General features: G+C 33.8%; 1 protein-coding gene and 2 non-coding genes across 3 annotated transcripts in view; 2 read left to right on the top strand and 1 right to left on the bottom strand.

The window, feature by feature from the left end:
* The window catches only part of Btaf1 (B-TFIID TATA-box binding protein associated factor 1), a 98,355-nt gene that overhangs the window by 65,836 nt on the left and 18,713 nt on the right, over positions 1-13,806 (bottom strand). The window contains 6 exon segments of the mRNA XM_047552672.1: positions 31-99; positions 366-495; positions 3,004-3,140; positions 5,899-6,062; positions 11,205-11,351; positions 12,382-12,496. Coding sequence (XP_047408628.1) covers positions 31-99; positions 366-495; positions 3,004-3,140; positions 5,899-6,062; positions 11,205-11,351; positions 12,382-12,496 — 762 coding nt within the window.
* On the top strand, positions 728-801 carry Trnam-cau (transfer RNA methionine (anticodon CAU)). The gene has a single exon. It is a non-coding gene; the product is annotated as a tRNA-Met (tRNA).
* Trnav-uac (transfer RNA valine (anticodon UAC)) lies at positions 13,172-13,245 on the top strand. The gene has a single exon. It is a non-coding gene; the product is annotated as a tRNA-Val (tRNA).

The raw sequence follows: 13,806 nt of genomic DNA, 5'->3' as shown, positions 1-13,806 counted from the left end.
CCCAGAGAAACTGTAATGAAGATATCTTACCTCCCAGGAGGGATTAAAAAGGTCATTGCAAAGTTCTTCACAAAAGCTTTCCAAAGGCCATTCATTTGTCTAAATAAGAAAGACATAGTTACTACTAGTTTAAAAGATCTGTTTTATGCTAACAATAAGTAATTCAATAAAGGCATTTATTTGTAGGTTTAGTAGTAGTAATTAGACTCTAAATTTTTAAAACAAATAACATTTTTAGTAATAAAGATACAAACTACCAATAAAATTTCTCTCAACTGATAAATCATTCAGTACTCTCAAATGACACATTAGTTTAAGAAACTATGAACAATTTCAGTGGACACTATAGGCTATTTCAATAGTACCTCTTCGATTAAGGAAGAGCTGTCTGGAATGTTATCAATCAAGACTTTGGAATCATTTGCAGTCTGATTAACAACAACATTTGCTATTTTCCGTCTCTTTTCTTCAGGCTCCCCATCAGTGCTATCATTGCTAAAAAATAAAAGTCATCATTTCAAAAAGAAGGTAAAGGATAATGTGAATCACAATGAATGTAAGAGAATCCATCACTTGAACAAATGTTCTAGCACATTCTGCTTATATGATTTATTAAAAATCTCATGTATCAATTAACTGAAAGTAACTGCTTAATATTTTTTGAGCAAAATATATCCCACCACTCTATGGGTCAATGAATGCTTCCTTTCAAATTGGATCTCAGGGCTGGGGATATAGCTCAGTTGGTAGAGTGCTTGCCTCATAAGCACAAGGCCCTGGGTTCAATCCCCAGCACCACAAAAAACAAAACAAAACAAAACAAATTGGATCTCAAATCTAGTGATCACTTTTTCTTTCTCTCCAGAACCAGCTCCACTCCTTTCTGTATGACTGTAATCCAACAATGTACTCTGGCCTAAGATAATACTATCTTCTTTAGGCTTTCGTATTCTGGAGAAAACTAATATACTGAATAATACTGGGTCATAAAAGAAAGTTGAGCCTCCCTAACCTCAACCTCTATTCCTCTTCCCTTAATTCTCTCCACTCTAGCTATACTGGTTGGTCATTTTATATCCTTAAATTTGTAGGTGTGCTTCCATTTTTAGGTATTTGCTTTTATATTTTCCTGTATTTGGAATGTCTTTTCCTAGATACTGAATTCAGAGCCACTGTCACTTCTTTCTGATCAGAAGTCACTCCGGAGCCCTTCCAGGTCATCCAATCTAAAATTTCCAACTCTGTACCCACATTTCTTCCTCGTTTCATCCTTTTTTCCACCTTTGTTCCCCCCACCCTGGGAGGTGCTGGGGATTCGATCCCCGGCCCCCTTTTCTCCACCTTTAACCTTTATCGTTAACATGACAAACATATACACACAACATATCTCATTTCATATGTTTCTTTCCCTTTAGAATATAAGCTCCAATGGTAGAATTCTAATCTACTGTATTCACTACTGGATACTCTGGGCCTAGAACAGTACCAGGCAGATAGAAAGTATTTAACAAATATTAGTAGGATGAATGATTTGTGAATTCTGAAAAATAAGTCTATCTTTCCAACACTCAAATCTTTGGATAAAGTATGTGAATAAAAAACTAGTAGGCATGACCCATGTGATCCTACAGTATGTACCATCAGAAAAATGGGAAATTATACTCCACTTGTGTATAATTTATCAAAATGCATAAATGCATTGTCATATATAACTAATTAGAACAAAAAAATTAAAAAAAAAAAAAAAACCTAGTAGGAACATTTATTAGGTTACTAAAGGTAACCTAAATATCCCTTATCCAAAATACTTGGGTCAAGAAGTGTTCCTGATTTTAGTCTTTTGGATTTTGGAATATTTGCATAGATTTTATCAGCTGAACATCCCTAAACTGAAAATCCCAAATCCTCCTGAAGTCTGAAGCTAATGCTCAAAAAGTTTTAGATTTTGGAATGTTCTAGAACACTCAGATCAACTTGTTTATGATCTAATGAGTTGTTCACTTTAAAAAGTAGTTAATTTCAATAAAGTTTAAATACTTAAAAAAAACCAAATAACTTAATCCCAAGTATAAATTTTTAACAAGGGATGTTTATTATTTAACCCCATTTTGTGCCTAGTTTTTAAACAATTACTGTAAATACTTTTTAGCTTTCTGTGAATGGAAAAACAATAAAAGTACTACTATATGCAACAACCACTATCTGCCTATAAAGTTCTAATTTTATAAGTTTTTCAATGTTTATTAACTCATCATTTACTTAAAAATTTCCTGAACACCACTGAAGACTCTGATTTATAAAGACATGAATAAGGGCCAAGAAACTGGACATTAACAAGACCCTCAGAGAACATCTGAAGGAAGCCATTTTGAACTACCCTTTGAGAACCACTATTCCACCAAGTCACACCCAGGTAACACTTTTATTAACTCATTAAGAAAATGAAGAGAATGACTTTACCTAAAGAGTTATTTTCTACAACAAGATTAAGTAAGCAAACTTTGATTATTACCACTATTTAGCCTAAATTCAGTCTAGGGAACAGATGATACAATACCCTGACAATACTTTTCACTTTACTGAGGCAGTATTCTTAACTTGTGATCCTTTGATCACTTCTCTGAATTCATTCTCTACTGATCTCCTTTCCATTCACTCATACCCAGCCAAACTGCCCTTCTGTTTCTTGAATATTCCATGATTCAGAAATTCACATTTATTCCCTCAACCTGGAATACTCTCTCCCCTTTGTAATCTTTAGCCTTCATTTGGAGCTGATAAGTAATAAGAAAAAAAAAAAAAGCTATTCGGGAGGACATTTCTTGGGAAGTGGTCTTAGTCCCTACTAACAGTAAATACTCTGACAACTAAGCAAAACGATCCAAACAGTAGTTTCCAGCTAAACAAAAATCAGTAAAATGTTTTTTATAAATCAAGCAAACACAGATTTAAGCTACACAGCATTATTGGTTTAAGTAAAAAAAAAAACAGAAAGATTACTACCTCTTCTCATTAGTTTCCACTGCATCCCTGGATCTCTGTTTTGCAAATAGTTTGGCCATTCTTTTAGCTTTATTCTTTTGTCTATTGCTCATTCCTGCTCGAAATTCTGAGTCAATCAACTCTGCTGCCTGGAGCGTCTAAAAGAGTAAAAGAATGCTGAGTTTGAACTTCAGAGGTTAAAATAAATACTTATAGTCTCAGCCTCAGTAGAGGACTAATTTACTGAGGACTATGCTATAAATTCCAGTATACACAGATCAATCACATTCCTTGACAGTCCCATGCTATTCTATTGTATAGCTGTATCATAATTTTGTTTTCTTAATCCTCCTTCCTTATTCTTCCATTCCCAACAGATACATCTGTGTTTAACTTCTTTTTAAGCCACATATATATGGCACAAATAAATGATGCTAACCCAGAAAGAGGGCTTTGAAAAGATGAGACTTCAAAATATTCAAATTACCACTTAAAAGTTATGAGAATAAAGAATGTCCATAAAAGAAACATATCACCAAGAATGGGAAGTTATACTCCATGTATATATAATATGTCAAAATATACTCTATTGTCATATATATCTCAAAAACCCAAATTTTAAAAAATAAAGTGCAAAAAAAATCATTTGTTGAAAAATAAATAAAAATAATTACAGCTACAAGTGATTAATGGGTCCAGCACCCTATGGTCAACTGAGCCCTATTAGCCACTCACTCACTGCCTACTTGTTTTGCTCTTTTCTATTCATGTGAGATACTAATAAAGACTGTGTGATAAACAAGGGACAGTGGTATGTGCCTGTGATCCCAGTTACTTGGAAAACAGAGGCAGATGGATCAGAAGGATTCACTAGAGGCCAGGAGTTTGAGCACAGGCAATATTGGGGGGCAGGGCAGCAGTCAGACAGAAATGATTTAAACCCAAGTCTTAAAATCCCTTCTGTGACAAACTGTATGACTCAACTTAAATTTATACTTCTATAACTGGGAATGGAGGCTCTGCTGCAGTCTTGGTTCAGGAAGCATTGGCACATACACAAGGCAATGCAGTTGTAAAGATTCTACAGCAACGATTAACCATTATGTAACATTTCCTAAAAGTGTGTAACATATAACACCAACTAAACATGGATCTCGCAAATACCAAATTGGCATTGTTCATCCCATATCTAAGTATTCTAATGTCTGTAGATCACTCTCTCAAAATACACCTCCCAATACATATCCTTATACCATGCTCAATTATCCATTATAGTATTACATTTCTGAATCTTTATTAAATCTCCCCCTGCCTTTTTTTTTTTTTTTTTTTTTTTAAACGTCTTATGCTTTTTTTTTACTACATTTCTTTCCATTCCTTCCTGGCTGTTGTTATATTTCTTCCTCTTTACACTCTCTCCTTTTTCCTACTGTTATCTGATATTTTTTTTCTTCATTGCTGAAGTAATTCATCATCACATATGCCCCAGCCATAAAAATTATACTTTATAAATTCTAATGATTTAGAAAACAACTAGTATAAGGCAAATTGAACCAGAAAAAGAGAAAGGACAAAGGAATGACAAAATAAGCAGGAATTCTAAAAGGGACCCATGGGCTCTAAAAGAATACTGGGCGATAGAGAAAGAATACTAAACTCCTTAAAATGTAGTATTTTACTCGTCTGTGAGGAAAGAGCCACAGCTTTTACTAGAGCTTCAAAGAGTTCATGGCATTAAAAAAGTTAAAAAGTCCATTTGTACCCATTGGGAACTGAATAAATAATGAAAAAGGAGAAAAAGAAAGTAAAATTATGTTATAGCCACAAAATAAAATTATTAAAAAAAATGTGATCAGTTGGGCATGGTGGCACATGCCAATATGACAATCAAGAGTTCAAAGTCAGCCTCAGCAAAAGCAAGGTTCTAAGCAACTTAGTGAGAACTTCTCTCTAAATAAACTATAAAATAGGACTGGAGATGTGTCTCAGTGGCTGAATGCTCCTGAGTTAAATCCCCAATACCAAAAAAAAAAAAAGTGATCAATCTCCTTATACTGATGTATTAAGTCTTATGACGTGGGAAAAGGTAAACAGAGCTTACATGGACACAAATATACTTGCATATATACAGAAAATTCCAGGAAGGATGCACAAGAAACTTTAAAAAAAGGGTTATCAGTGGGGTATGAGGACATGTATGTCCATGAACGTGGGCAAGAAACGTTCTGCTTCATATTATATATTTTTTTTTGTTATTGTTATTGTTTGAAAGTGTTTCATGATAATTTTTCTCAATTAAATGAATAAATCACAGCTCTAAAGACTTCTACTATCATCAAATCTGACTATAATAGTTTCTCTTCTTTTACTCTTCCTCCAAGTTACTACTTCTTTCACCAAAAAACCAAGGAAAGAACAAATGCAGCAACTAGGATCTTTCAATAACTGTGGCTCCTAAAAGGTACACCACAGCTTTTATTGAACAGTCCAATGTTAAGGTGGGCTGAGTTTCTTTCTTTATAGAATCTGTCTGTGGAAATTTACTTTATATGCTGAGAGTGGTGACACATGCCTATGATCCCAACTACTTGGGATATTGTGGAACGAATATTGCAATTTCCAGGCCAGCGTATCGAGACCCTATCTCAAATATAATTTTTAAAAAGGGCCAGGGATGTAGTTCAGTGGTGAAGCATTTGCTTATTAGCATGTCTGAGGCCTGGATTTAATCTCCTGTATCACCAAAAAAAAATAAATAAATAAAAACATAAATTTTGTTTATGAAAACACTAAATTCCAGTGGCACTCAACAATGAATAGAATTAAGCACAGCATTTAAAAAGAATTACAAATGCATAAGCAAAATGAAGCAAACCCTCTGTTACTTGCAAACAACCAACCACATGTTTTACCTACAGGTTGTTTGTTTACAAGGGCTGCTGAAGTTGGTGTATAATCCAAATCTTCATCATTGAAGAGTTCTTCAGTACTCATTCCAATTGCTTCTCCCATATTAAGGCCAAGTTTCTTCTGTAATAGTTTTCGCTGGCGTGCTATCCTCTCTTTAGGATCTACTTCACCTTTAAACAGAAAAGAAATATATTTCCTCCAAATCAGTTAAGAAAATTTGTGCTATATGCATATCAGACTCCATTAAAATAACCCATTATATCTCTTCTGCCAAAAGAACCACATTCACGATAATTTCAACATCACATAAATCCATTGCCTAATCATGACTGAAAAATAGTGTTTTAACTAACGAATCATTCTAAGAGTTTTCCCTGAGATAATTTCATTGTCCCACTATCCATTATCAAGTATACATATGAAATAATAAGATTCATTCTTATGAAAATAAATCAATCTTATTTTATAGTGAGAAAGATCTAACTAGACTACAAAACAAAATCTATATTTTAATAGCAGCTCACCAAATACTAGGGATTGAACCCAGTGGTGCTCTACCACTAGGCTACAGACCCAGTCCTTCTTTGTTGTTATTTCAAAAATAAAAATTCATCCTTAAAACAACAAAATGACAAAAGAGGGCTCTCTACATTGTTGAAAAATTTTTAATTTTAAAAGCAATAATGCCTGCTTCTAATAATGTCTGAGTAAGTTCCTCTTGGAATAACTGCAGATAACAAATCCTGGTCAAAATATGTTTTTTTAAAAACTACCTGAAGGGACATAAAATGGAATAAAAGTAGGCATTTACTTAAGAGAGTTGTCAACAGCTGGAAGAAGGGAATAGCACTGGGTAGGATTCTCCTTTCTGTAGCTTTTAGACTGAAGACAGATCCAGTCCATGCAAAGCGGAACAGCTAAAACTTGGATTAAACACCCATGTTGCTGGGTGTGGTTCTGTACACTGATAATCCCGGTTATTCAGGAGGTCAAGGAAGGAAGATTGTAACTTTGAGTCCAGCCTGGTCAACTTAGTGACAACCCATCAAAAAAAAAAAAAAAAAAAAAAAAGACTGGGGATATAGCTTAACTTAGTGGTAGAACACTTAGCACTTGCCTGCTATGCACAAGGCCCTAGGTTCAATCCTCAATTACCATAAGCAAAGAAAAAATCTCAAGTCTTGTTGGCCTGAAGAACTAGAAAGATAAAAAGAGTTAGGGACCACAATAGTCATTAGGAAGGAAAAAAAAAGAAAGAGGCAGAAAGAAGGCTGTCCAAATTCTGGGTAAATTCAGCTTAAGTCTCTGGCTGACCCTGGGCAGACTCCAAAGAGTGCAGCTAAAGCCAAAATCTAAAAGCCAAAACTGAGATCTGAGCTGTTGTCTACCACAAAGGAGAATGAACTTGAAATTCTGAGTTCTGTCAAATTAAATGCCTGCTAAAGCAAACAAGCAGGCAAAAACAATAACAACCTTCAAAGGAATAAAAGAGAATCCAGTTTGCATAGCATAGTGTTCGTAATGTACAGGATCTGATTCATAATGTACAGGATCTGATTCAAAATTCAACAATGTACAAAGAAACAAGAAAACATAACTCATTCTCCAAAAAAAAAAAAAAAAAGACAATAGAGACCAACTTCAAGACAACACTGATGTTGGAATTAGAAAATAAGACTCCTAAGCAGCTAATACAACAGTACTCAATTTAAGGAAGATACTGTCACAATGAGTGAAAGGATACCTTGGTAAAGAAACGAACTACAAAGTAGAATTGTATACTTGAAAAGGATGAATTATATTATGCAATAAAACTATTTTAAAAAAAGAAGAAGTTGTCCTAGATTGGGCATGGTGGCACATGCTTGTAATCCAGTTACTTGGAAGGTCAGTGCAGGAGGATAACAAGTTTGAGGGAGTCTTAGCAACTCAGCAAGACCATTTCAAAATAAAATAAAGGACTTAGGGATATAGCTGAGTGGTAGAGTGTTTGCCTGGCTTGTGTGAGGCCTGAAGTTCAATCTCCAGTACCAAAAATAAAAACATAAATGGAAACTAAAGGCTAGGGGGCTGGTGGTGTAGCTCAGGGTGCCTGCCTACCACATGTGAGGCACTGGGTTCAATTTTCGGTACCATTTATAAATAAAATAAATGTCTGTTGACAGGGAGTAGATCAGTGGTAGAGCAGTTGCCCGCCATGCATGAGGCCCTGGGTTCCATCCCCAGCACTGCAAAAAAAAAGGTTTTGACAAGGATGTGGAGAAACTGGAATCCTTATACACTGTTGGTGGGAACATAAAATGATGCAACTGCTATGGAAAACTTATAGTGTTGCTCAAAAGATTAAAAACAGAATTATGATCTGCTCAGCAATTCACTTCTAGGTGTACACCCAAAAGTACTGAAAGCAGAAACTACTCAAACAGATATGTGTTCAACCCTGTTCACAACAGCATTATTTACTATGGCCAAAGTGTGGAATCAATGATGGGATGAAAGGGTAAACAGTATGTGAAGTATACACACATAAAATATTACTGAGCCTTTAAAGGACAGAAATTTTAACACTACAACATGAATAAACCTAGAGGACATGATGCTAAGTGAAAGAAAAATACTGCAATACTGCATAACAATTCACTCATAAGAGTAGTCAAACTTGAACAATTTGGATACCCAAAGAATCAAAGAATATGTGGGACCCATTAAAAAAAAGAAAAGGAATCAAATTCATAGAGACAAGTAGAATGGTGGTCACCAGGACATGACATAACACTACTGAACTGTACACTTAAAAATGGTTAAGATGGTAAATTTTAGGTTATGCATACTTTACCACAATTAAAAAAAAAACTAATACATTTCATAATAGTAATAAAAATTATTTTGTACTGATACATGTTACAACATGGATAACATTCTGCTAAATGAATGCTAAATAGAAGAAGCCGGTCACCAAAGACCACATATCATATTTCATTTATATGAAAGGTCCAGAATAGGAAATCTTTAGACAAAACATAGACAAATGGTTTCTTAGGGCTCTGAGGAGAAAGAAAGTAGGAGGATAAAAGAGTAGTAGCTAAAGGATATGGGTTTCTTTTTGAGGCAATTAAAATGTTCTAAAATTGGCACTGTGGTGCCAGGTACAGTGGTGCCTGCCTGTAATCCCAGTAATCCCAGAGACTTGGGAGGCTGAGGTGGGAGGATTCCAAGTTCCAGGCCAGCCTCAGCACTCAGTGAGACACTCAGCAACTTATCAAGACACTGTCTCAAATTTAAAAAAAAAATTTTTTAATAAAAATTTAAAGGGCTGAGGACATAGCTTAATAGTAAAGCACTCCTGGGTTCAAGCCCCAGTACCACAGTCAGTCAATTAATTAATTAATTTAACTGACTAGTGACATGTCTGTAAATATAATAAAATTCACTAAACCATATTTAGTAAACTTACTGTTTAGCAATAACTGTTTCAAAAAAAAAACGTCTTAAAAAGAATTCTACTTCCCTGATTAGAAGAACTATGCTTTTCTGAAATGGGTAAATTGCATGAAATGTGAATTATATCAATAAAGGAATTTGAAAAAAAAATTTTAAAGATCGCTCTACTCAAGCCTAGTGAGGTGGCATATGCCTGTAATCCCAGTCACTTGGGAGGTAAGGAAGCAAGACTGCAAGTTGGAGGTCAGTGTGGGCATATTAAAAAGACACTGAATAAAAAATGAAAAAGTGCGAGAGATATAGTTCAGTGGCAAAGCACCCTCACTACCAAAATTAAAAAAAAAAAAAAAAAAGATTGCTCTGCTCAGGAAGTGGGGGGCGGGGGAGGCATCCAAAGGTAAAAACTGTTGGATCAAAATCTCAAAACACACTGAGTACCAAACCGGTCCTCCCATTTCAAGGAAGTCCTACTGGAAAATAATCTACACAACTGCAAAGCAAACCTAGACAAATAGGTATACTTATCATGTATAGACATTCATGTATGAGAAAATGAAAACAGATCAGCAGACATTTAAATTAAAAACCTAACTTCAGGTTTTCAATGAGCACTGTTCAAGCAAGTTGCAAGTTATCAACACTAAAACACCGAGTTCTCAAGAAACTGAGGTTTTAAATCCGGTTATATATCAGAGTAGCCTAAAGAGCTGTTCATTTAAATACAATTTTGCATTGCTCTCCACAGATCTATGAAATCATAAAACTATAAGATCCAAACACACATTTTTGAAAAGTGGTAAAGAAAAAACTGTCTTTTAAAAGTGTCTTTTACAAATAGAATATAAAATCTATATTCTATTAAGCTTAGTAAACTGTTTAGCAATAAATGTTTCAAAATAGTTTTTAAAAATAGTTCTACTTCCCTTATTAGAAAAACTATGCTTTTCTGAAACTCAAGCAAATTATTCTCTTAATTCTCTCTAAAAATAAACTAGCTATTTCAAATACAAACCACAGTAAGCAAGAGAAAATGGTCTGACAATTTTTAGCATGAACAAATTAAAGTTCATTTAGAGATTAATAAAACTATATATGCTTTGAATGATAATTAATTAGCAAGAAAACAAAGTCCTTTTCAGTTTTGGTTTTCAGTCAAAGGGCAACTTGTTTACTTACAGAAATCCACTAAAAACATCAAGGTTTGTCCATCAAGGACACAATCTTAAATGGCCAAAACATTTATTTTATATCCAGATAGACTTTGTAAGTTTAAGGATAATGGAATAATTATCTATCCAAGTTTTAATTTTAATTTTTAGTTTTTGCTTTACATGAAAGCATGTGTAGATCCAACAATATCAGAAACACAAGATAAAGATATAACGATCATGGGACTGGGTGTGCGTTTGCTAGTAGAGTGCTTCCCTAGCATGCAGAAGGCCCTGGGTTTGATCCCCAACACTGCTGATAAATAAATAAAATAATCAAATGACCTCTCAAATTTCCACAGTTGTGAAAACATTACTATAATCTACACTTCACTAATACTGATTTTTAAATCTATTATCCTGAGGCTTTTGAGTAATACATCTAATTTCTACATTGCCTAGTAAAATTAGTACAGAAATATTAATATGTATCAACTAATGATACATGGTACATTCACTTAAGAGGAAGAAAAATAATTCTATTGTAGCTTTTAAAACAAAGTGTACTGGCTCCCTTTCCTACCAATATCATCTCTACCTACCTACAAACTTCAGTCATTTTACATTTCATGACATGTTAGATTACCATGAAAACATATAGCAAGTGACATGTCAGTGTGAAAACACGAAGTTCAAACTTTATTCTACGGGACTATAACATACCTGATTTTTCATCTTGGACTTCAAATTCTGCACCAGCAGACCCTAAAAGTGATGCACCATGTTGTAACAGTCTACATATGTCAAATCTGTCAAAATTCAATCGGTCTGTAGTAGATGAATCTTCCATTGAACTTTCTGAAGTAGTTTCTAAATAGGTTTAAAATATTAATGACCATATAGCCAAAGCACAGAATCAAAGAAAATAGCATATCATTACTTGATGTGTATATGTGTGTAATAAGAAGGGATAATGAGCTAGCAAAGAAAATGCTCTTTTCTACAAGTATAATGTCTCCTGGTTATACATTTCATTGAACGGGAGAAGACAAATTAATACAATAACTCAAAATATAAGGTGCCAGAAAATAAAAGCAAAAATTTAAGACAAGTTAAAATGTATGCTAAAAGTGATGTTATTCTGGTGACATGAAAATGGATATAATTGCAACATTTTAAAATTTCACTTAAGGAACACTTATTCTATCTTATAAGGTATGGCCCGATTCCAGAAATGAAAATAAAGCTAATTAAGATCTTTAAATTTGTGATTTTGTCCTGTGACATCAATCATACGACCACGTAAGTGATACTATATTGTCTGATTCTGGGAATCAAAAAGAACTCCAATTAAGATAAAAATAACAAACAAATTTTCACTTAAAATGTATACCTTTTCAACTTTTCAAAAGCATATGATTTGTTTTTAAATGTCATTACAATCTAATTTTTTTTTACTACTACAGAATATCTCTAAAGAGCACATAAAAAAACTAAAGATTTGCCCCTCCAAATATCCACACGTAACTTAATTCTGCTTAAATTTAAAAAATAACCACACTATACTATTCTCCCAGCAATAAAAAAAAATTGATTGTTTCAAATATTAGCACTGTATTCATTTCTTTTTTTAGAATGTGAATTACTTGAGGGGAAATAATAATCTCTATAAATTGAGCACACTGCAGCATTAGCAATTTTAAAAACGTACAAAAACATTGTTTAATATTTATTTTATGTTCAGTGGTAAAAACCACTTCATTTAATATCATTTTCTGACAAAAATCTCACCTAAAAGCATGAAAACTAAATTAAAATAAAAGTTATTCAAATATAAACTATTCTACTGCAGTTAATCTACAGGTTTTTACTTCAAGCTACTTTTTCCACTTAAAAGCACCTTGTTTTGTTCTTGGCACGGGATTCCATTCGGGCACATTTTTCACTATAGCCTCAACTGCTTGTCCTGCTGCAATCCGGGTATCCCAATTTGCACTCCTTAAATATATCAACACCTTAAAAAATTGTAAAATAAAATAGTTACAAATGGAAAAAATAATATATGCTCAAGGTAGTCAAAACCAGTAAATACATATTTACTTGTTATTAATTTATAATTGGGCAGCCCTCCAAATACATGCAAAACACCCTGGAATGCTTAAAGTCATTTATAAACTTTTATCATTCACAGGAAATATCACTACCATCTTTATTTATATATATATGTAATATATATATAAATAAATAGCTATTGTAGATGGATCTTTTATTTTATTTATTTATATGTGGTGCTGAGAATTGAACCCAGTGCCTCACACATGCCAGGAAAGCACTTTACCACTGAGCAACAACCCTGGTCCATCACTACCATCTTAAAAAGGGAAAATAAACTTTAAAGAAAAGAATACCAAGCTAGGCACAGGTCTGCAATTCCATCCCATTGACTTGGGAGGTTAAGGAAGGAGGATCAAAAACTTGAGGCCAGACTCAGCAACTTAGTGAGGACCTAAGCAATTTGATGAGATTCTATCTCAAAATTAAAAATGGGGGATGGCTGCTGGGGATGTACTTCAGTGATAAAGTCCCCCTGGGTTCAATTCAGAGTACCAAAAAGAAAAAAAATCAGAAAAAAAGAAATCCTAAATGCATTTTGAAAATATTACCATATTAATAAAAAGCAAGTACAGGGCTGGGGATATAGCTCAGTTGGTAGAGTGTTTGCCTTACAAGCACAAGGCCCTGGGTTCAATCCCCAGTACCGCAAAAAAAAAAAAAAAAAAAAAGGCAAGTACAAATATTCATTGAGTCCTATTACATAATGCAAAGTTACATATGATAAACCTCTCCCCACAAAAAGATTTATTTGTTTTTTATTTGTTCTAATTGGTTATATATGACAGTAAGAATGCACTTTGACATATACACACAAATGGAGCACAACTTCTCATTCCTCTGGCTGTACACAGTGCTGAGTCACACCAGTAATACAATCATACATGTATATAAGATAATAGTGTCTGTCTCATTCTACCATCCTTCCTATCCCCACTGTCCCACCCACGTCCTTCACTCCCCTCAAAAAAGCAGTTCTTAAAAGTGTAAAAGTGGGGGTGAGGATATAGCTCGGTGTTAAAAAGATTGCCAAGCACATACAAGTCCCTAGGTTTGATTCCCATCATTGCAAAAAAAAAAAAAAAAAAAAAAGCTAGAATTAAATTCAGCAAAGTTATAAGATATAAAATTATCATACAAAAATCAAATGTATTTCTATGTATTACTGAAATGAAATTAATAAAACAATTCTATTTGTGATAGCACCAAAAAC

This window comes from Sciurus carolinensis, chromosome 5 (genome assembly GCF_902686445.1).
Source record: "Sciurus carolinensis chromosome 5, mSciCar1.2, whole genome shotgun sequence".
Taxonomy (NCBI): domain Eukaryota; kingdom Metazoa; phylum Chordata; class Mammalia; order Rodentia; family Sciuridae; genus Sciurus; species Sciurus carolinensis.
This window is presented reverse-complemented; position numbering and strand designations above follow the sequence as displayed.